Source organism: Aspergillus fumigatus, chromosome 1 (genome assembly GCF_000002655.1).
Source record: "Aspergillus fumigatus Af293 chromosome 1, whole genome shotgun sequence".
Classification (NCBI taxonomy): Eukaryota; Fungi; Ascomycota; class Eurotiomycetes; order Eurotiales; family Aspergillaceae; genus Aspergillus; species Aspergillus fumigatus.
Genome location: NC_007194.1, coordinates 91,263 through 115,518, shown reverse-complemented (window position 1 = coordinate 115,518; position 24,256 = coordinate 91,263). Strand labels below are relative to the sequence as shown.

Here is a 24,256-nt window from a genome sequence, read left to right as displayed (position 1 = left end):
TGAATCATCAACAACCCATTTCCTCTTGAACCAAATTCCACCTTCACCAACCGTGAATCTACCAACACCAACTGCGCCTCCAACTGGATCTGCATTAAGACTAAAGTAAAAACCAACTCTGTATGTAAGATGATCATATACATCACATTCACCCCTAAACTCACCGATATCTTCAACTTCCTTACGCCTCACACGTAAAAACCCCCGCTGACAGTACTTGTCCTATACTGACAACTCTGCCTCCTCCCAACTATGTAATACCATTATTTTGTGCTTCAATGTAGTCTCCAGAAAAAGATAATAAACTCCTTCCCAAGTCGCAAAATTCATTAAATGTGTTCCCCAGAACATCTCAAGGATATACCTGACTGGGTCTTGCCGAACCACAACAATCTGAACCAACATGCCTCTATTACTGTTTCTGTACGTATAGCACTGCATAAATAAGCAAACACATCTTGCTAATATATAAACAAGACACACCTGTCCAAAAGACTGATTACCCTGGCCCAACTAACGACTCAGTCTGTACCCTTCTCCTTTGAGATAATCAAACCAAGGCACCATGCTGTCTTCACCCAAACACTGATCTTGAATGAACAAATCAAGATTACCTGGTTCCCAACCGGGAGAGTTTAACAGACTGTGAAGAACAGCACTACCAGTAACGACTGTATTAGTCGTCTTCATAACATGAAGACATCCATCAACACTTAAAAAAAACTGTCTAAACACCCTACACTCAGGGGTAGGACCTACACTGGCGTTCATACAACGCATCATAAAAACAACGAACAGATTATAACAAAATCTGCTTAAACCAAAGTAACGCTGACAACAGCGAACAATGACAGATACTTATACCTGTCATACTGCCTACAACGCTTACGCTATAAACATCCTCGGACTAGCGTACTACATTATCTCTAAGTTGGGTTATGGACCTGGGAAGCTAGCTAATCAGCAACAAGGAGTGTGGTGAACGTGTGCTGGTGCCTGGGTTAGAATATCCGCTCCTTCGCCGAAGTGTTTATTCAACCAGAACCACGCAGGAGGGGGGTCACCTTGAAATTATACTGTAGGATTACCTGTCTCTGAGTTCTTGAACTAATTAACAGCGAAGTGGTGGACTTCAAAGGGTTTGTATCTAGTGATACGAATGCGCACGATTTGCTTCACTTTTCGGCATCTACTTGTGATTTCATGTTTGGTAATCACTCAGGCTGCTGCTATTAGCAACGTCAGGTCGCCCTGTCATAGCTATAGGCATGATCTCCTGCTTTGAGTTCAGCCCAAATGTACAACTCTACAGAGTGCCAGCAAAAGGGGCAATTAGTAGGGATTAGCCTTTAACGCATGCTAAATAGACAGAAGCGATGATATGCTCCCGGGAAGAATGTCACAACTTATCTTAGGCGAAGAACTTACGTTGGCTCAGCCTCTTTGTAGAGGTAGACAAGCAGCGTACCTAAGAATTTCAGTTCTCCTGCGGTTGAATTAAATCAGCCTAGCCTCTACAGTAAAAGTGGTGAGCCAGTGGCAAGGAATATCATCCTCATTCGTCCAACTACCATGAATATGGCTTTACCGCGGTAAATGCTACCTGATTGAACGTGCAGCAAAACATGTTGAGAGACTTTTAGGAATATACCACTCGTGCTCTCTGATTGTGCAGTCATCTGCATCGTCAAACTGCTTGTCTCTTCCGTCTAGTCTTAACAGAGTCAATGCTGGTAGGAAAAGCAATAGTGGCTAGCGACATTCCCTGCTTAATTTACATTTCCTTATGCGTAGCACTCCAGAACGTAAATAATTCAAGGATGGTGCTTCTCCCACTTCTGTATATTACAAGCTATTTTCCCCATTTAAGCAGAATTACATTGCACTTTCCTAAGCACACCTAGTAATCCTTTCTTGAAGAGGCTTATATCCCAGAGTGTTCTACCAGCTTGGACTCTTGAGTGTTTCAAATGGCTATGGTTGTTGAATGAAGTTTGGAGATCAAAGCTGCTCCAAGGCACCTCTATCATGCTATCTGGGTGATGTTAATTATCGGTCTATTTTGCAGCGCGATGTCCCTATTTGCCAGATTAAAGATGAAGTATTATATTGGGAAGAAACTCTATGCAGAAGACTGTGAGCATATCCCGCCATTTAGAAGACTACAGCCCAGCAGGTACTGTGCAGGGGAATTTCTGATAACTCAAAATTTACCATACACTAACCGTACACAATTATTAGTATGCCTCGCGGCGGCCTGGGTACAGTCACGCAACTCCAGCATATCAATGCCAAATATACTGACCTTAAAGACAGGCACTCTGCGCGGGAACACAGGCCCTAATCCTCTGTATGCCCTGTTCATCCAATCGGTGTAAGAGTTGTCTAAGAAACGATGACCTTGAAAGATGCTGTGGACAATGCGGGACTAGAGATTCACATCTGGAACTTGGCAGAAACCACGGTTAATACATTCCAGAAGGTAAGCTTCTCTCTGAGAATAATCATAGACTTCTAAGACCCTGCTGAAACGTGACTATAAGCTATTCACAGCAGCGGCATGTTTGTTCGTGAGTGGCCTATGCTTGGCTAGGCTTTCGCATTTGATCCTCTTTCATCAATTGATGAGCGCTAAGAGGTGTCTTCGTCGTTGTTTACTAGCAGTGACCATATTTACAGTTAGCGGGTCGGCTGTTCTGACTGCTCTCTTTATCTTCACTTGCCAGCCGATCTCTAAATCATGGAACGTGTCATTAAAAGGCACATGTATTAATAGAACTGTGATTTTTGTGGCAGTTGCCATTCAGAATATTGTTTCCAATGTTTGCCTTATACTTCTGCCAATCCTAATGATTTACGAGTTACAGGTGTCACAGTCTCAGAAACTTAAACTTGCTCTTCTTCTGGCAGTTGTTTGTTTGTACACCTAACTATACAACTAGCAAATAGCACTCACCATTGGTTTTAAGGCAGCACATTCATTGCAAGTGCGATTCGGCTGCGCGTCACCGTGCCGCTTCTGGGGTCTCACGATCTCATATACGCCATCGCGCCCGTCGCTCTTCTGGTGTACGGGAGTCAATATTCTAGAGTCATTTCAGTCACTGGAGCTAACGAGGAATAGAGGTGTCGAGTCAAACCTCATCATCATAGCTGCTTGTGTTCCGGCGATTGGGCAAATTATCTGCTTGTTCAGAGGAGAGCCTCGGCTATTCAGGGCAGTAGACTCACCAGTACATCCTTTGCGAAGTAACCGGCAGAGACCAGTTGTCCTTAGTGATGGGTCCAACGGGAGGTATTCAGGAGCACATCCAGCCTCATACATGCGTGGCCAAGCTCACTGCTTCCAGCACAGAGCCCTAGCGTGGCCGGTTACTATTGAAAGTGTTCGTGGACATAATAGTACGGGCAAATTCGAGTCGGCTCAACCGGGACTGCATTTGCAGCAAGGGTTCCCTTTAAAGCAAAACAGAAGACATGTGCGTTTTCCCCCTTCAATCACCATGGACAATTACTAATTCTCTTTCGAATAGCAGCAAGCTTTAAGGCGACATCCCACGCCCAACTCATGCTACCGCGGGACCCTTCATGGTGCTATGGCCCACCTTACAATGTAGACAGTACTGGAAGTGAGCGACGAATCGATCAAACGCGATCGTTCTTCCTCACCTTCCATAGAATTTCCTCATCATGTTGCCTACTGAGTTTGTTCCCCTCACAGTACTGGCAAAAACGGTCCGAGGCTATATTATGTACGGGATTCCCGCATTTAAGATTACGAAATGAAGCTACATGTTTTTCCTCAAGATATCTTTGCTCCACCGTGTTACAAGGCGCTAATCTCAACATAGGTACTTTGCAGGGGCTTTTTGCTGCGAGTGCGCTATGATAGTTATGCCGCTCATCTGATATTCGCCAGCAACAACCAAACGCAGAGAAGGGTGATATGCCTAGAATGAATGCAGTCTCGATGCGTTCCTTACGAAAACCCACTTGTGAGGTCGTAATTCATACAAGCTTACAATACCTGGCACGGCTGGGGCTTTTCTAGTGTTGACGCAGTAATTGCAGCAACTGCAGCTCACAGAGAAAACGATAGTATCAACAAGAAGACCCGTCTTTGCTCAAGATAGCCATGATAAGATTGATTGCCCTAACCAAGCCTCCGTATGCCAGCGCCCATATAGCTGCTCCAGGAGAGGTAACCATTGGTAAAGATATGTGTAGATACACTATACACATATATATATATATATATATTTATATATATTTCGATAAAGAGGATCGGAGGCAAACTGTAGCAAGATACCAAATAGCATGTGCTCTCTTTTCTAGAATCTCGAAGGGGATTTCCTCCTTTGAATGAGAGGACAATCCATATGGTTGAGATGCGACTGACACGGTGATATATACCATAGCAGTGTACGGCGGGAAGGTCGGGTCTCTGTCGGACGAATGTTACACAAGGCTCCTGATGTGCCTTTCCTTCCGTCAACCTTGCCGCAAGTTCAATACCACATCGCTCATCTCCACTGATGCATCTCTTCATTCTGCCCCTAGTTTACGCGCAGTATCACTCATCGACCCTCTCCGCCAATCTCTCCGTTCTTGTAAGGCCTTCTCCTCGCCGCTCCAGTCTTATAACGTCGAAATCTTAACTATCGTTGACTGAGGTTGCATAACGACGGTAAACCACACCATGATCACTTTCTTGACAAGTGTAGCGACTGATCTTAGATATCGTTACCCTTACCATAATAATTTATTTCCACCACGGGCTAGTCTTGCCGGGCATGTTACGATATTACGAAGACTAGACGATACCTGCCTCATGATCCTTGAACATGTACCAAGAGTAACGATCACAGTGATATTACTTTTTCGAGACTCTAAAACGCAAAGAAAAAGCCAGAGCCTAAAATATCCGATAATTCGCGGCTATGTTCACCGTACTGTATAGTACATCCAGCAGCCGAGAAGAAGAACCTCTCAACGCAGCTAGACTTCATTCATAATGACGCCTGCAAGCCAAAGGTGACCCCTGGCGTTTTTCTCTTGGGCTCCTCCCACGCACCATTCTAAGAAACTACCAAAGCTAGGCTGTCCCCCATGCTCAGCAAACTTAACGTCTTGCTCAGGTAGACTTGAAAAGAAGCTCTCAAAAAAACGCTGTAGGCAAAGAAAAAGATTTGCTTTAAGTTCCATACTTATGAAAAGTCAGTCTGAGAGTAGTCTATAAAAGATAACTTGCACAAAAATCACCATTTAATCCTAAAATAGATTGAGATTTTGACCCTGCCGTTGAACCCATCAAAGATCTCATCAGACCAACCATAATCATCAGGAAGGAAGACATTGAGCTCCAACAGCATCTTTAGTGACGAATGACTAGCTTTTCCAAGATTGTAAAATAGATCTGGCTCAAGGGGCTCGTTCGGACACGCAATGCTAAGCACTTTTAGTGATGGAGGCAACAATGGTTTCCAAGGAAGACAGTTGTTACGACACCAACGCAGCCGCGCTAGTGTAAGGCGGATGTGGCAGGCAGAAACCCAAGGATCAATGATCACCAGTCAATCCCGGAGTGATCAGGGCACGATCCGGAGAAACGCTTAATCCGGTTTCCGCAGAAATACAGTTCAGTAGTTGCTTACTGAACATGTTTTCCTACGAACCATTATCACGTGACGTGGTAGATGGGTATACGAGATCTACGATAGGAGGGTATCGCGATTATCTACCATTCTACCAGTATACCAACTATCACCACTACCATCTGGAGGAACTATGGGATATAAGGACGCTCGTTCACGATGTGTCTAGCACTCTTAGTTTTAGTTCCTCGCGTTCAATACAAATCATTCACTTGAGTACAAGTTCACTAGTCCGATTCGTCAGTTACTCTCTACTATTGAGTATACGTACTCAGTAGGCCTTGCTTCTATCTCTACTGTTATTGTTCTTGTGTTACCTTTGGTTGTCTTTGATTCATAGCTTGGCCATCGTATTGTTGCATCGCTAGGCTATCTGGTTGATAGGCCTCAGGCAAGTATCGGATATAGTCCAGGGACTATATCGCCCCGTTCCAAAGTAGTTGACTAGCAGAGAACAGCAGAGACGGATCCCAGGGTGTGACAGATATCTTGCCTCTCTCAAGTTGAGCTATGACATTCTTATAAAATGCCACAGCACCGACGCGGTCGAGCTCCCCGGGAACATAGCTGTTTGACCTGAGACAATATAAGGCCACATCCGCATATATTGAGCCCATTGTAGATCTGACTGTAGGAATAAGCTCAGTAATGAGATACTCTTGGAAACTTCGGCGGCGTGGGGAATATTCCGACCATATTCGGAGAACCGACTTGAGAAGGCCCAGTTCAACAAGAACCACTCCGTAGCTATAGATATCGTGGTTTTTTGTAAAAGATGGATCATTATCCCCGAGGCTTGCATCATACGTAGTGGTGGGATCACGTTGGACATAAGGGTGTCGGTAAAGCTGCTGTTCCCTAATTTCAACTTGCATCTTCTCGTCTCCCTCATCGTCAGGCGGTATAAAAGTGTAATCGAAGCCGACTAGATACGGAAGATCAAGTTGCTCATAAGTATCAGAGAACAACTTCTCTGAACAGAATACTATATGGCTGCTGCGAATTCCTTTTTGAAGCCACCCAGCTATATGTAGATAAAGGATCGATCGGGCGAGAGATTGAGCAATCTTAAATCGCATAGTAGGCGAAATCAGGCAGTAATCGGAAATGATCAATATTTTTCGCGCGTAACATATCTCGCAGTAATATAGCGTCCTTCCCATGGATAGAGTATATTACCTTATGACGAATATGAGGGTATCGCAGCGAGTATTCATAGGAATACCCCAAGCAAGGGAGGATTCGTAGTTCTTTGATGTCTTCCGAGAATTTCAACTGCCACATCAGCCTCTTCAGCGTATGCTCATGAGAACTGTGGTTGTGTCTGCTTGGGATAATTTTCCTGCCCACAAGAACCAAGCTTTCGTTGTAATTGGCGACGTAAGACAGTCCTCTTATATTGTGGCGTTGACGCTCTGGATCAGCATCGAGTTTCCAAGATCCACCCCCCAGATTGTACAGGACTTCTTCAACATGACCTAGACTGGCGGCCTTCAGGCGGGCAAGCGACATGGTAAAGTCATCGATGCCCTCTTAGCGACTCAATGCGATGAGCTTTTGGGAACTAGCAGATAGAGCTTGGTTGAAATGACTGCACCATTCAGAGCAAAGCCAGATGGAAGGAAGCCCTCTAATCCCCTTATTTGATCACGAAGTCTGGTAAGACACTCTTGAACTGCTTCATTTGACAAATCCATCTTCTGTCGTTCTATGATAGCTCCGGTTTCATCGTACTCGTCTTCATGAGATGGTCGTAGGTAATTCACCAAATCAGAAATAATGCTTTTTAGGGAGCATTGGATTTGGGCGTCTGGAGCCACTGAGGTGGACATGTTGACCCCTAGTGTGTCCCATCTCACTGCCCACCAATGCAGCCTCGCACTGAGTAGTTGAAGGTGACAAATATCCCGAGCAGTCGACTCATTCGCATTCTCAACTTTATTCAACTCTGCGAGCGTGTCAAGGCAATCCCGTACGGATACTTCACATGGACAAACGGACACCAAGTCCGACTTCACAGGAGAATCTGCCATGTTGAAGGGCAAGCGACGAAGAAATATGGTAAGATGGTGTAGCTTAAAGAAGACTTGAGGAGCATGGGCAGGGTAGGACAACTTCCTAAAGGTGGCCGAAGCGGTTATATATCCTCGCCCCTTGGCTTGGTTTATGTAACAATGCAAGGCGAATCGTAAGGCCGATTGAATCCCTTGAATCCCACGCTTACAATCCTCGGAGCTAATGAGCTTTGACCGCAGTGAATACCAAGAGCCTGCGGACCTATTTTTATCCATACTTCTACTCCTTGTTGCGGTCGGTTAGCATTTTTAATGGCTTAGGTCTGGGCCCAAATATATTAATCATGGGCTATGCACATGGCAATCATCCTTCCCCACTCAACGAAGCTTCAGGTCCAGTGAATAAATTGGAACAACCTCCAAAAATTGCGACGTATCAGTCAATCAGCATCTCCACCACCCACCCTTATGACAACATTTCCCATACCGGTCTGTAAGTCCTTGCTATGGAGTTGTTAATTTCGGTGAATCTTGTCTTTAAGATTAGTGGGTGGATTTCCGATGTACTGTACCTTGCAATAGTAACCTGGCATGCACAAACCCAGGCTTCCATCACTTGCACATTGCTCCTTGTATCCCAAGCGATACTCCCCATTGGTTTCGGCCACTGGGGTGGCTAGAACTGCAACAAAGAGAGTCGTAGTAAATGCAAGAAGAAATATATTAAATTGCATTTTGCGCAATGCTTTCTGCACTGGGGACTCTGAAGACAGAAAAGGTATCATTGTACTGTAAGATTACCCTCTGATGACTTTCTGTTATAGACAAGCGAGGGAAATATAATAAGTATTTATTATTCTTATAATTGATCCGGTGATATGTTATCCTATTCTTCCCTTTCTATTTCTGTCCATCAACAATAGAGGGGCTGACGTATTGCAGTGTGAACCGAAGATAGGATATCCATATATCATCCAAAAGTGAGGGATGAGAAGATGAAAGAAAGATATTCCAAGCCTATTTTCCCACTCACATTGGCCCGTTCTTTTGCTCAACAAGGCCTCCATAAGGACTAAGCATGTTTTAAACAGCCAGATCAACCAACTTCTGGTGGATTCAAGCGTGGAAAAAATGGGCAGGCATAAGATGGCAAATATCATCAACCTTGCAGGCTTTTTTCAAGGCTAGGCGTTAGACGGCTCCCATGGCCATCTTGGATGAGCAAATGTTACACCAACCATACTGCTAGTTGCCCCAGTGATAAAGACTTTGAAGACCTATCTCATCTGTTATCCATCCATCTGGACTTACTTCAATTCCCCAATTACGTGGTAGATTCTTGTTTCGAAACCATCCTTCAATCTGACCTATCCCTTGAAAGTTATACAAGAAGCTACACCGTTAACTAGTCGTATTGACGCGTTTGATTGTTGTAGCCCGTTCGCGACTGCCTGGCTGAATCAGACGAGGCTTCCCAGGTTGGAGCTCAAAGAATCAGATGGAATAGACACGGCTTATGATTTGTTGACGCAGCCCACTTGAATTATTGCATTTGTCAGTTCAATCGCTGGTCTTTTGAACGCTTGTATTTTGCACAGCCAGGTGAGGAAGGTTGGTGCTAAATATAAGGTCTATGATGGTTGTCTTCTTGGGCCGGTAAGTGCCAATAGGTACCAGCTAGCATCTGGCCGCGCCAGCAGCATGCACAAAGGTCCATTGATAGATGAGTTTTCTCTAGCACCACACATATACTACTGTCTTGTGCACCGCTATAGAGAAGACCTGTGCGTGATAGTTATCCATTCGGTTTTTGACGACCGAAAATGTGGGTACTGACAATGATTGCAACCATTCTATCTTGCGTTTCGGCGAGGGCTCATCAAGCCCGGCGAAGAGACTCTCATCCAGTACATGACATGGTTATCAACAATGCGATTCGTGCTTACCTGCTTTTAGGATCACTATGGCCGACTGGATCTTAGAGCTTGGACTGAAAGCAACTGCCAAGGCGAAATAGCATTCACCACCTTCGACAACGTCAGTTTCGCGCGAAACATCTCCAACGCATATGTATCCCGCAGTTTTAAGCTCTCTCGACCACTGCAAGGTCAAGAGCAGCTGGACATTTCTGTGACCCGCGAATTCGAAACCTGGTTCTCAGATAAGGATCAACTATCTTTCAACAGCTCATCGTGTGAGCAATTCCACCTAAGCTATTTTGCTGTCAACGGGAGCATAGATTGTCATAACACACCCGACTTTACCTGCCATCGGTTATGGATCAATCCTGGACTCTAAGCGACGCCAGTTCTCTCCCAAGGGGGAGCACACAATCTGCAAAATTGAAACTTGCTATGACTAGTCTATTCCCAGACTCTAATGCCAAGACGCCGAGGTGCAAGAGTTATTCATATACATACCATTAATGTCATGCAATATATTCTCTATCATGCTTGCTGTAACTAGTCATAACTGTTGCATTAGTAATCGTATTAGTGGATAGAGACTATGGAGGATTATAGGTCCGCAGGCTCTTTGGCACTGACTGTGCGTCGAATACCTGAGCTCCGAGGATTGTATATTTTCGGGGGCTTAGCCGCCATATGCTCGTGATGTTAATCAAACCAAGGTGGCAAGGATATACGACTCATTCGGCCACCCTTAGCATTGTCCTACCCTGCCCCTGCTCCCCATGTCCTTTTTAGTCTACACCGTCTTTTTGCCATATCCCTTCACCACTGGCCCTCCAACATGGCAGATTCTTCTCTGGAGTCGAACTCTGGTGCCATTGGTTCATGCGAAGTATCAGTTCAGGATTGTCTTGACAGGCTCGCAGAGTTGAATAAGTCTGAGACTGCCCAGGATATTTCTGCCTTTGTCTACTCGGTGCGAGGCTGCATTGGTGGGCAGGGAGATGCCCACACTAAGAGGCACCATGTCTGCTTCAGTGGCCCCGGACGCCCAAATCCAATGCTCCATAACATTATTTCTGAATTGTTGAATTACCTAGTACGATCTTATGAAGACAGGTATGATGAAACAAAAGCTATCATAGAACAGGATATGGCTGTGTCAAAAGGAGCAGTTCAGGAGCGCTTTGCAGTAGAAGACTTCGTGATCAAATAAGGGAATTAGAGGGATACCTTCCTTTCAACTCCGTTCTGAATGGGGCAGGCATTTCAACTAGGCTCCATCTGCTCGTCCTGGAGGGCTCAGGCCATTGAGTCGGCAAAAGGGCATCGATGACTTTATACCGTCGCTTGCCCACATGAAAGCCACGCAGTCTAAGTCACGTCAGTGTGATCGCTTTCGGCATGAGGGAGAGACCGTGGAAAGTCGATACCTCATCCGATATATCTACGCGGCAATGGAGGACCACAGTCTTTACCTCGCCAAATGCAGCAAAGGCTTGATTCTCGTGAACCAAAGAAAAAAATCCCAAGTGGCGGTATTACTCATAATTATACGCTCCGCGGGCTGGACTGGCACTTGGAAAGCTCGGAAGACGTAAAAAAACTAATAATTCTTCCTTGCTTGCGGTATTCCTATGGATTATATTCATCTTCTCGTCATATTCGTCGCAAGATATTATACTCCATCCACGGGAAGGATGCTATATCACTGCGAGATATGTCCAATCCGTCTTCCGCACTCTTTTACTACTTAGATAGTGGGAGTGGTTCCTCTGGCTGGACTCACATAAGGTAAACTCGACACTGCATCGGTACAATAAGGACCGCATCCTCGCCACCAATATCGTCTCGTTGGACACAATGTTCAGTAGCATAACTGGAAGTCCATCAATATCCAGCGTCTCGGATCTGGCCATTCTCACACCTGATGAATGTAATGGGGACGATGATGATAGAGGAGACGAACTTTCATTAGGAGCAATGATGTCGTCGCTCGTGGGAAGATCGTTCCCATGTGCTGTTGAGAGCTCAGCATACCTTCATACCTTCCCTAGTCTGTTCTGTCCTCTGTGTCTTGCAACAGGCAGTGAAAGGGTCTTCAATGATGTGAATGCTTTAATTGCACACATTTCATCCGCAACACAGGCTGAGAAGGCCTTCAGATACCATAAGACCAACTTGGCCGCGTTCGATAAATCTACCTGCGACCTCTGGACAAGCCCAATGCCAGCCTTCCAGTCAGGGTTGAATGCATTAGCTACTATTGTTACTGCACTTAGAAGGCTTTATACCGCGGTCATATCAGTTATGGGGAATTTCTCTGGGTAAATTGAAGCAGAATGAGCGACGCTCCTTCATGGCACGCATCTTATGTGGAGAATAAACACACTAGTAAGGGGCTTATACATAGTAGTGGCCATTACAAGAGTACGCTAGTAGTCCAAGCCCGATTGCATACCTTGATGGAGCATTCTGTTGTCAACCCCTACACCAGGGAAACATTATATAACTACCTCGTGAGGAGATCTTCAAAACAGTACTGTAACGGTCCATTAGGTATGCAACACCTGTAGAAGTTCTAAGAGACTCTCGACGCGTGTGTCATCAACCCAAAGCTGGACCAAGACCTGTCTTTTCAGTTCCCCCTCTGTCCATCGGTGTCTTTCCGCAAGGAGGTTGACCTCCGAGGCTTCCCTAATAGTGGACTGGTAGTATTAGTCGGCGGTCCTGTACGCACTAGAAAATGCCTTACTGAGTAATTCTCGGTAATATCCATAGATGATTGTGATGACGATTCCGAGCCACTTGGCGAATAACTAGGGTCCGGTGCTCCTGGTTCGATATAGTCATCGTCGGCAATGAAGTCCTTGTCCGATTCGGTCGCAGAGTATACTGACTCCGACTCCGAGATTGATGCGATGTCCGTCTCATCGCTCAAGATCTCCAATCCATGGTCCTTGTAGCTGTCCCCGGGCAGCTGTAACTCCGCCATGAGATCCTCGTTTCTCTAAGATTGGCTCTCGCTATCGTAATTGACACCCTCACTCGATGAACTCGAGGCTTGTGATTAATATCATACCGGTTACCTCGCATCTAGAGCTACTTAGGTTATATAAGTCACACATCGTGCGCTGTGTCACTGTCGCAGCATGCCCATTCGAAAGGCTTTCTCAAAGATAGTGTTGTTTTCGAACGCTAAAAGAATGCCCCCCCTAAGAAGGCAGGCCCTTACTAGACATACTATGGAGGGCCCATACCTTTACTGCGGCCTAACAGGTATCAGCAAGCGTATATCCAGCCACAACCAACCGTCGACATAGTATTGGCCCTCTGTCTATAAAGTGTGTCGTTCCGTTGGCGATTAGCCGCTTAGGGCTCAGAAGTAGAAATACTCCACTTGATTTTGGCATATGCTACTACTCAGAAGACCACTGCTTGTGGACCGGGCTACTTCGAGCACAAAATCGGTCGCCTCCCTGCCTATCACCAGCTTCCGTACTATCCATAGCTACTTCAGGTCGCTCAGCTATGCCAACGTCGTCTTCTAAAACATGGAGTCACTCCACTCTGGAGTTTCACACCATGTGGCACATGTATGCTCCCATGACCTTTCACCTGACTATCCCGGGTGGGCTAATGTATATCGGCTGTTGGCGTGTAGGCCTGTATGCATGCATGGCGCCCTGTCTACTCTTCGGCAAAACGCAGTCTCGACTTAAAGATCGACGTTTCAAGGCACACTCTGGTTGCAACAGTGACGTAAGATTATACTCTGAAGTCTATTGTACGATTGAATTATACGCTTACTCCTGTCGTAGTCTAGTGCGTCTGTCTCTCACTCCTGGGTTGCTGCGGGCTCTACTGGATTCCTCTAAGGCTCGGACGATGAGAAATAAGGCACAATTTTGCAATTCCAGGCTCTTGTCTTGGAGATTGCACCAGCTCCTTTTTCTGTCCCTGCTGTGTGTTGGTCCAGCAGGAAAAAGAGGTCGAAGGCCGATCACAAGTGATCGAATCTGAGTACCGTAGTCCACGAGTTATGAATTACGGAGCCTAACCTGCTGCTGAGGCGACCATGGTGTGTGTGTGTGTGCAGTGATTTGACGTCTTCTACAGTCTTCTGGAAAGGTGATACAATATTTTCTGGTTTTCCTAATGACTTGCATAGTCACTAAGGGAATTATCGCTTACCAGCAATATTTCTACTTTGCAATAGTCATACTTGGTAGGGACTGGTTAGCTTCGGTTCCCGTCTGAATGTATGGCATTGGTTGCTCCATATCGCTGTTATCTGTCAGCTGTTTGGCATCCATCGATAGGGTATGACTGAGAACGTTGTACCGATAAGGTAAAGCGATTGATTACTATCCAGTGGTTGTCGGAGCTTCTCGTTGACGAGCTTAAGGCTCGGAAATGTTGGAGCCATAATTATGCGGGACCAAAGTAGATCCAAGTAGCCTTAACTGTACCCTTGTCGCAGAACGGAATTCATCAGTACTGGATGCGCCAGTGCCGGCTCAACGAAGGTCGGCCAGCCGAGAGGACAAACTATGTTCCTGTGAAGGACAGCGGCGAGGCGCACAACGAGTTCTGTTGATGTGGCCCTCCAATATTGCTGGTTCTTGATCAGTGTTACATTGCGGGCGAGTACGGATGGTTTAATTAGAGATGGACTCGTTCAACGATGTTGATGATACTTGAAATTTCATTACTCTTCGTAATCAGATGGACCAATTTTGCTCCGGCGGCCGTTAAACCGTGTAATGTGCATATCAACGCTTACAGTTGCAAACCCGCTTGAGGAGGGCTCAACACTATATTCTCCAACGACTCAATCTTGGAGCTCTGTGCGGACAGTTTTACCCTGACTAAAATGAGCTCAACCATTCCGATCACAGGAGAATGTTTGAACATTGCCGGCTCTGGATCGTCTGAACCCCTTTTTCCGTGGGCCATAAAATGCCGAGACGCTCTGACACAGATGAACCCCACTTCGAGCGAAGCGTCTCTGTCAACGCATCAACGAATAACGTAATCCACAACCGAGCGGGCCACAACCGAGCGGGCCACCTCTATATGCCATAGGAAATGGCCCTTCTTTGGATTTCAATATCTCAACTAAAGCACCTATTAAGAGCTTAATAGTAAGGCATATAGTTTATTATACTATTTAATATTTACAAAGGCATTTATCATGCCTTAATAAATACTAATATCTTGAGTAATATTTTAATTACCGCTGTTATTTTCATACTCTGAGTAAATTTAAGAATATATATTAGAATTTAATTTCTAAAAACTTTGAAAAATAATTTCTAAACTATTCATACTTGATTATACTATATATCTTACTTACACTTTTATTCATCTTTGCGTGAGATACAGCAGTCGTAAAAAGGGCCTTTTTTATGGAATACAGAGTGGCCCGCTCGGTTGTGTGGCCCGCTCGGTTGTGTGGCCCGCTCGGTTGTGGATTACGTTAAGTAATGGACCGCATCTTCGTTCGAGCGTTCAACAGCGTTCGACCTTTTACTGATCGTGACCACAGTAACCAACTAATCTAACGGTCAATCTGACGTACTAAGGCACTTACTTACTCCAACGAGATCGTCTAAGGCTCTAACTATTCAATTGTGCCCCCTTCATTGGTCTTTCTACTCTGCGCTTTGGTGAGAAATACGCAGATTGAGCGCGAGAAGTGAGCACCGAGGCACAAGCCGCATCTAGCGCACTACCCGATTGGGACGGTCAGGCGCGCACTCACTTAGATGCATTTGCAAGCCGAATATGGCAGTTAAATACCAAGTTGTTGGAGAGCCCTGTAACTCTAGCTGGGAAATAGCAGCTTCAGAGAAAGATACTGCGGTAGGTCCATTCCAACCGCCGTGTACAGTACCTGTTTCTGGAATGAAGAATCTTTGCATGCACCCAACTGACGCAATTGCCTACGATGGTCGAAGGACCTGATTGCACGTGCGTAGATGTCTCTGTCATCAAAGATTATTCAATAACTATGGTTACCCGGCTTGAGTCAAGCAATAGTGGTGATACTATGCTTTCACCCTCTCATCCTCCTAAAGCCGGTTGACGAAAGCATGAGGCTTTTCTTTTTGTTCATCCACAAATTGTCGCACTCCTCTCTAGTTCAACAGATGTCCATCATTGCAGTACTGTTCCTCCACTCTGGCAAGTTTGTAGTGTGCAGCTCACGCACACACGCACATCCTCCAAGGAAAGGAAGACCAATTGTGCCGTACGCAATGGGGTTACATTCCGCAATGGTTCTGAGACCTGACGGACACATTTGGCACCTTGGGAGAGACAAACATAGACTTGGAAGAGAACCATCAATGGAGCCGCATAAAAGACGGCTACTCCTGTTCTCATAGTGGTCAATTATTCGCTCAAGGGATTTTTATTAAGGTTGCAGATACCCGTCTACTTCTGATATTCACCATGTCTAAAGGATGCTTTGAACTAATGAAGATAGCCAATAGAAGGAAGAGATGGGGCGCCCTCGGGCCACGAGATGGGACAGACGCCGTTCTTATCGTCGGCGACGTGAGGATACCCGTTCACAGCATGGTTTTGGGAACACAAACCACTTTTTTCCGGGGAAAGGCCGGCGACATAGACGTCAATGGCTGCAGCATCCATATCATATGGAGGACACTTGAGCTTATCTATTGCGGTGATTACACAGAGCAGCCGTGTCCAAAGACCAATATTCCAGGTATGTGGCAATACCGGCGCTATTCATGGTATTGGGAGCTGACGTTGAATTCGAAAACAGACATATGCGATGATCTCAACCGGCACGCAGCAGTCTGTCAGCTCGCAGAGCTATGGGGCTTACCACAAGGCCTTCGGGAAATAGCCTACCAAAAGTACAAAGCGATCGCTCAGGACACGTGCAGATCAAAGGATTTTGCTCCCTCCGCAGAGAATGTTACGAGTCAACCCTTCAGCATGTAATCAAACAGACCGGAATCTTGCTCCATTTGATGCTCTGAACATGTCAAGGAATCATGAAACCCCGATAGATGGTTTACAGTATCTGGTAATAAGCTTCTTTCTTGGACTTGAACGACGCCTATACCGCCATGAGCCGAGGCCGTGTTCCCCCAAGTCCTCCCTCCAGAGGGATTCAGCCTGCCACGTAGTCACAGATATAGCTAGACAATTGCTCATAATCCGAATCCATTCTTCCCTCGTAGAGGTACAGTACAGTTGCCCCTCCTCGGCCTGTGAGATGAGGGCTAACCGCAGTTCCAAGCTAGTAGCGAAGAGACAACATGCCCTGTTATGTAGAACTATTCGTCCATGGCGAGGACCGAGTACCTCCCCTCTAAAGTTAATATAGAATTGATGTACCTGACTACAGCCTTGCTAATTTCTCGTGCTCCATGATAAGATGGAGCTGAGAACCGCTATCTTTTTGCGGTCCATTGCTCGACTGGTTCCTCAACAATGGTTCTCGGGAAGAAATTGGTATATGTGCGCTAAAGAATTTGGACGCCACATTCTCTCTTTTATCCCATCGGGCGGGGAATTCGCCATATACGAGGGAATGTATGTAGCAACGTCGGGAATAAATATCTTCTCTGGTATTTGCTAACTTCCTATAGGATTCAACGGATCCCGCCCGAATGTTTCAAGGTACTTCTGGATGTCTTGAAAGGGAAAAGAGGTCACTTTCTTCGCGAGTGTGGCAGAAGGATGTGACAGCTTCTCCACGCTGACGCCACCTTCTGAGCTTCCTTTGGAGACGATAGATCTGGAAGTGGTTAAAGGGATTGAATTCGATTCTGACGAACTACTTGATCTGTTTAATCCTCGGTAAACGGAACCTTATCTAGTGACGCAGGTTTGATTTGGAGATACTGAAACTCGACTTGGAAAAGCGGGCTGAGATTCCCAACAATGCAGCATCTGTGATTTGCTAAACCAGTCGTGTCCATATGCAGCTAATCTCCCATAGTGATTGCCTGTATCCTTATTTTCTCTCGTCAAGAGCCCTTTACCCCTCAACCAAGGATCAATCTAGTATCTTGATTTAGTTTTCTTCAATGCAATCGTTTCGCAATGGCTAGCTCACTTGAACAAACCGAAAGCTAGCCCAGATAGCAACTGTCAACAGAAAGGAGAGGGCGCTGAACAATAGATACCATCTCCAGTCCGGACTATTCCGCAATATGTCTACGTTCATACCAAAGAGGCTCTGGTAGTGGTAATGGTCATCATTTGTCAGCATAGGAGTCACGTATCCCAAGGAAAAAATTATCTAGGATATGCAGGCACTTACTGATACGAACATTAATGGAACGAAAATAAACTTAAGGTAAATAAGCCACCTGACTTTGAAAATCAAAATTAATTCCGACACTTACAGTAATCCAGCTGAGGCGCTTCGTGCTTGCCGCCTCATTGATTGACACCCAGGCGAACTCCTGACCACGTTAACGCAAGAATGAGGAGAGTTGGCTTGGATACCCACAATTTGTAGAAGTTCTGAAACTCGAGTCAGGAAGTAATCTGCTTGGTATAGACTATATGTGCAGAATATTACTGTTAACCAACTGCTAGCCTGAATCAACTATCCCCGGATTCAGACCCCGCGTCTAGTCTTTCTTGTGAGTTCCGCGGATCCGCCACTCCGCCAGTGAAATCTGTTGGGGTCTTCTTAACTGGAGGTGGATAGTGTCGATCCTATCACTGTAAGCTTTCTGGTCGATCAGAGCTATGGTCATTCGCACCAGTTCTTGCAAAATAGGCAAAATTCGTCGAATGAGTCAGTACTGAAGGTAAATGTTCGGCCATCTTCCCGCGTCCGTAGGATAACGCAGACATCCGCATCACACTCGACGCCATATTTATGGGCACTCTTAAATAAACTCTCCCGGAGTCTGCATCTTTGCTGACCTTTTGCCCGCGGACTATCCGACCGACGAGGTCTTGCTATAGTTTGGCGATCCATTTATTTTTTTCACAAGAGACAATAGGAGACCAGAAGAGCTGCTGGCCAAAGTCGACGCAACGAGAATTACAGGGCAATGCCTCTTGAGTTCGGGGACAGCAGGTATGGCTTTATATATTTCTCCCTCTGTCCAAGGCTTGTTTCATGTGAGATTTGAGGACCACCGTTCTTTTGACCTAGAGAACTCCAAAGAAACCAATGGGCTACTCTCTATTCAATTCTCTCGGATGATGTAATGAATGTGATGTCGGATCACTGGAGACTGTCGAAGACAGGCACCAGTCTCCCACTACGTAAAGGCACCAAGCCCCTGGGAGATTTTGGCTTGCTGCATCTTCTTTTATCTCCTCCAAGTAAAATGGAATTTATGACCTTGTACGCAATTGTCGCAGGCGGCATTTTCTTGCTTCTAGTTCTGGTACGAATTGCTCCGTCGTTCGAACCACTAGCAGAAGCTCTTTCCAGGTGGGTCGCGAAGCATCTTGCCTATCCATATCTCCTAGGTCGTCATCGACTTATAGGACCTTGGACTCGGCTGGCTGTTTTCTTTCCCTTGCGTATGGAGTTATCAATATTTTCTCTGTGACTTTTCGCGCTTCATCAACCAGCGAAATTGGTCGGCGAGCTGGGACCTTGTCGCTTCTCAATATGGCACTTCTCTATCCCTTCATGCAGCTTGGCCTCTTCGCTGATGTCCTTGGACTTTCGTTCGACACCTGCCGCCGTGTCCATGGGGCAGCAGCATGGATGGCGTCGGCTCTTCTTGCCTTACACATCGTCGTAGCCATGCTTGACCAGCAGACGTTTTCGCTCCACGAACAAAACAACCTTTTTGCTGTTATTGTATGATGAGAGAAACGACCGTGGAGGTGTCCTTAACTGATCTGTTGCAGGGGGCTGGGTCACTAGTGGCTTTAATGCTGTTCTCGCTTTCATTATTCCGCCGTCTTTCATTCGAGCTGTTTTTGCGTACACACCAAGCCCTCGCTGCCGTGTGCATCTATATGACCTGGCGACACCTTCCCTCTGAATCGATATTCCCTCGAGTCTATCTTTATATTCCACTTGCCATACTGCTACTGTCAACTTTCGTGCATGTCCTACTATTTCTTTATCGAAACGGCATCCTTCCCTCTCGGACTTATCCTTATGCATCGGTCATGTGCAGGAAGAAAAGCAAAAATACTGAGGGATCCGACGAAGACCCGGCTGAGGGCGCGCCATTGAAGATACGTGTAGCGCTTCCAAGGCCAATGCACGTGAAGGCTGGCCAGTATGTGAACCTCTGGATGCCCTCCGTCAGTTTCTCGTCGTGGCTCCAATGCCATCCGTTCATGGTAACGTCCTGGTCACCCGGAAGACAAGATGTTTTGGACCTGTTCGTGCAGGCCCGTCATGGCCTAACAGAGAAGCTACGAGCGCGCGCTCCTCTGGAGGGAACGGCATCATTTACGGCCTTTGTAAGCGGTCCGTATGGCAGAAGTGAGCCAGTAGGTGAGTACGAGAGCGTACTAGCAGTTGCTAGTGGCTTTGGTATTGCTGGTGTCGTTCCATACATCAAGCGACTCCTCTATGGCTACAACACGTCCTCGGTACGGGTTCGTCGCGTGCACCTGGTGTGGCAGGTGCAGACGATAGGTAAGTGAATGTGGCCTTTGAGATATTCCACGCTAAAGGCACCCAGATATTGCGGTTGCCGCTGAACCATTGTTGAACAGTCTCCTGGATGACGATGTCCTCGATGACGGCTATGTATGTCAATCTTCTGCGAGCTCGGCTGGCTTACGGCTAACTGGGCATAGATTCTCGAGATGTCGTTCTATGTGGAGTATAAGTCAAAAGCCGGGAAAGGAAGGCCTTTCGGAGACCATCACCGGGCAACTATCTACAATGGTTTTCCAGATTACGACAGTATCATATCGACCGAAGCCTCCGGCGAACATATCGAACGAGTTTCCAACTCTCAAGAGGAAAGGGGTAAATTACTAGTACTGAGTGAGTTGGTCCACTAGTTCCTGCGGTATTTTATGCTAAGTGGCCCCAGTTTCAGCAAAGGATGAACTGCAAGATCATTTGACAGTGGTTGTGAGGAAGTATCTCGACTAGAGGGTCAATTTTCATAAGGTGGAATTCCAACCCTCCTAAGCCCCAGAGTATTGTGTGTTTCATTTTGGTTGCGTGATGGGACCAAAGGTCACAAAGATTGAGGAAGAAGCTGGGAGAGCAGTAAAGAATAAATGAAATTTAGAAAGTCATCACTTTTATTGAAGATCAGATAGAGTGAGCGAATCATCTTTTGAGTTTATTTTCTAAATTTATCTATTTATTTTATTTAATACTCATTCAACAGCCGTGAGAACTGCCGTAGATAAGATTTCTATTGCAACCTAGAAAACCATATGTTGATCTTTGCTCTGACATACATGACGTGTATGTGTAGGGTGAGTTCTATGTAACGCATCCGGCGCTAATGTCAGACCAATGGCGGTGGTCGTCTCTCAACTCCTGGATAGAGCAAGAGAAGAACCTGTATAAGGCATGTGTAGCTTGAATTTATGAATGTGTCTCGCATGCTGAACAGAGTCAGGCTATTTTATTCCCGGCTGCCAGCTACCATCTACAAGCCATGCTCGTCCAAGCTCGAATAAATAACTATTTTAAAGCGCGCATGGGATAGCCAGTCTACACCAGATAAGTCGCGAATCATTTGCGTGCTACTGTATGTTCGAAACATGTCTCTTTCAGAAGAACTTACTAGAGCAATATGGAAAATAAGAGTTGGAGCAGACGCATTTGTTGTCGTGGCTGGTTATAGAATTCCTGTGCACACCTTCGTTTTCCAGAGCAAAAGCGCGCATCTCGAATATCATCTTCGACACAGCTTCAAGTCGACAGGGTTAATTGAATATCACGTCAGCCATTGGCCTGCCAACGTTGTCTGGAAGGCTCTGGAGCTTATCTATCTCGGTGACTATTCAGATTGTCCTCCTTTAGCAGAGGGCTCAGGTGGGATAGCAGACCCTATTCACGTCCTTCGCTCTCATGCTGCGGGTTACTCCAGCACTAATACTCTACGCAGATAACATCCACGAACTCGTCCTCCAATGTTCCATCTACATGCTAGCGAGGTACTGGAACCTTCCTGAGCGTTGTAAGGAAACTCCGTTGAGAAGATTCAAACAAGCGGTGGAAAACGAGTGGGAGCCCTACGCTTTCCTTGACTCCGTCAACATGATCTTTAGCCATCTACCATCGGCTACCTTGATCCCCCTTTACCGTGATTATCGGAACCAAATCTGTTCAAGCTCTGAATCGATGCTTGAGGACGACATTGTCCAGTTCGTCTCTCAGCAGATCGAAAGTCGACGAGGAGAGTTTCATTGGGGAGAGGTCTGTTGCTCTCTTTCAATGCGTTACTGCATCACCTCTGCTTCTAACCCTGGTCTTAGACCGATGGCTAGCGGAGGGTGGTGTGCGGAGTTAGTCTGATTTAATAGATATTACTGTGCCTGGTCATTCAATGAGTTCAATGTCCCGACATATTGATCCTGCGCTACTGGAAGGAGGAGCCTAAAAGGATCGAGTCCTGATTACTCTATTACTGTATTATAATTTTGTAATTACTTCATGACTTCACGATGTTGGATTTTGCGAGCGAGAGCAGATCACCGTTTTCATGGCCGCCGCCCCTGGGGCGTGTCCTCTTACGAGTTCCCTCTACCGTGTTTGTGGTCTAAGTGCGCCGCCGTGGAAATAGTACGGGGATGATTTATCTAAGTCCCGATATCTCTGGCCATTCTATCCCAATAGATCCCATCCCAAGGGTGCGCCACGGTGGTCGGGCCCGTAGTTGTATTGGTAAGTTGGCATCTTGATGAGCCTCACAGGCGTCAGTCACTGTGAGGTCTACGCTGAAGGGTTGGACTTGGATTGTGTAGACCCCAAAATGGCGGTATACCCTGGTAGTGCGGGGTTAGATGACAGAAATCCAGCGTCTGACAATGTATGGACAACCTCAGCAGTACTGAACTCTCTAACAAAAATATCAAAGGTCTGCAATTCAAAAACCTGTGCGAACATTGATGATCAACGTTTTCTTATTCTGAGCCTTTACTCTGACAAATGAAGCTATCCTTGTCCGGTCCATTTATATTAATAACGTTGTACAGTATCTGTGCTATTCTCAGATGTCAGTAGATGAGTTAGGGCTTGTATCTAAATGGAGACAACAACCTCGGTTCTCCGGATGCCAACCTGAATTCACCCATTTCGGTGCAGGCCCGTAGAACACTCAGCAATATGCAAGCCAAAACCTCCTGGTATGTCTTTGTTCTGACGTAGAGATTCGTTGATTCGTTCTGACCTGACAGTGCCTCTCCAAAATGTCCGGATCGAACAACTCCTTTGGTCCAGGTTGAACAACTGCCCACCCAGCGTTTTGAACGACATTGTTCCTCATCTTCTTGCTCTCTTTCCCTTCCATCCCACATAAAAGCCATATTTTCTGCTCCTAGGACTGAACACTCTTGCTCGTACTGGACCATCCTGCAGGTTCTCCATTGCAGTGGACTCGTTAAATTGTTGTTATCCGAGCTTCCATTCTTTTGCAAGCTGGTGCAGCGGTGAAATGCAGAACACACTGAACTTTTAACAGCAGGAGGGATGTTCATCATGGTCGAACAATGTCGCTGATGTTTTTGACTTTCACATGTTCAACCATCCCGGTCACATTCCATAATCGCGGTCGAACTACGTAACCTGTCGAAGCAGTCATCTGAAGGGGGCGGCGGGTATGGTTTGTCTACTACAGGCGACGCAGCCGAGTCTGAGCCTAAGAGCTGCGCGAATGTTCATCATGCGGAAAAGCATTGAAGGTCCGGGGTTCGCCACGTCGTTGAACATGCGGCCTTATCGTAGTTGAACTGGTTGAACTGGTTGAACGTAACTGTTGGTCCGCGATCGTCGGTTTTAGGCTTCAGTGGGTACGAAGTGGGAATACCAGCCAATCGGAGGCGATTATTTCCCCACTTTCGAGAAAACCTCACGAAGTCATGTTGAACCATGCTGCTGACTTTTGTGTACTCTTGCTTATGAACAGGCTGGCATTCAAATAAGCGAAGCGCGTACAATGAGTCAAATAGCGAACACGCAACTCCGGTCCTGAAAAGTCGTGCCGACTCCTGAGTGTCCGACACAGCTGAACAATCGAGATTGCCTACTACTATCTCCAAGTTTCAAACTCCTCGGGAATCCTACAGGATGCTACGCCCGGCTGGATCGATCGGTACAGCGAGGCGTTTGTTACTGAGTTAGAGCAGTTTACGGGCGCCATCTTGGATGGAAATGAGCTCCCTCTGAAGTTGCAATCCGCCTTTCATGCGTTAGATATAGCTCTTTGCTTGCAGGAGAGCCTGCGGAGTGGATGCAAAATCGACTTTCACGAGGATGGGAGACGGAAGGTGTAGGGAATTAGGGATATGAGCGGAACTTGTCGGCGGCTACATAAAATTAGCAAAATTTTATGCTTAGGATTCTGCCATCAACCTGGAGGTTGAGATTTTATGGAGGGAAATAGAATTCCGACTATACCTACAAGTAAGAACATCGTAGCACGCGGAAAGTACCATGCTTGTAAACGTTGTGGCAAACTCTTTGAAAGATCGAAAAGCTTGTACTGTAGGTGATGTAACCTGTTCA

General features: G+C 46.2%; 1 protein-coding gene across 1 annotated transcript; it reads left to right on the top strand.

Moving 5' to 3' along the window:
- Positions 1 to 18,917: 18,917 nt before the first annotated feature.
- Positions 18,918 to 20,571, top strand: AFUA_1G00350 (ferric reductase family protein; the record flags this gene model as incomplete). The annotated part of the gene is made up of 5 exons (XM_744694.2): positions 18,918 to 19,123; positions 19,168 to 19,402; positions 19,453 to 20,197; positions 20,244 to 20,311; positions 20,362 to 20,571. The coding sequence occupies 5 exons, from the start codon at positions 18,918 to 18,920 to the stop codon at positions 20,569 to 20,571; spliced, it is 1,464 nt and encodes a 487-aa protein (XP_749787.2).
- Positions 20,572 to 24,256: the final 3,685 nt, after the last annotated feature.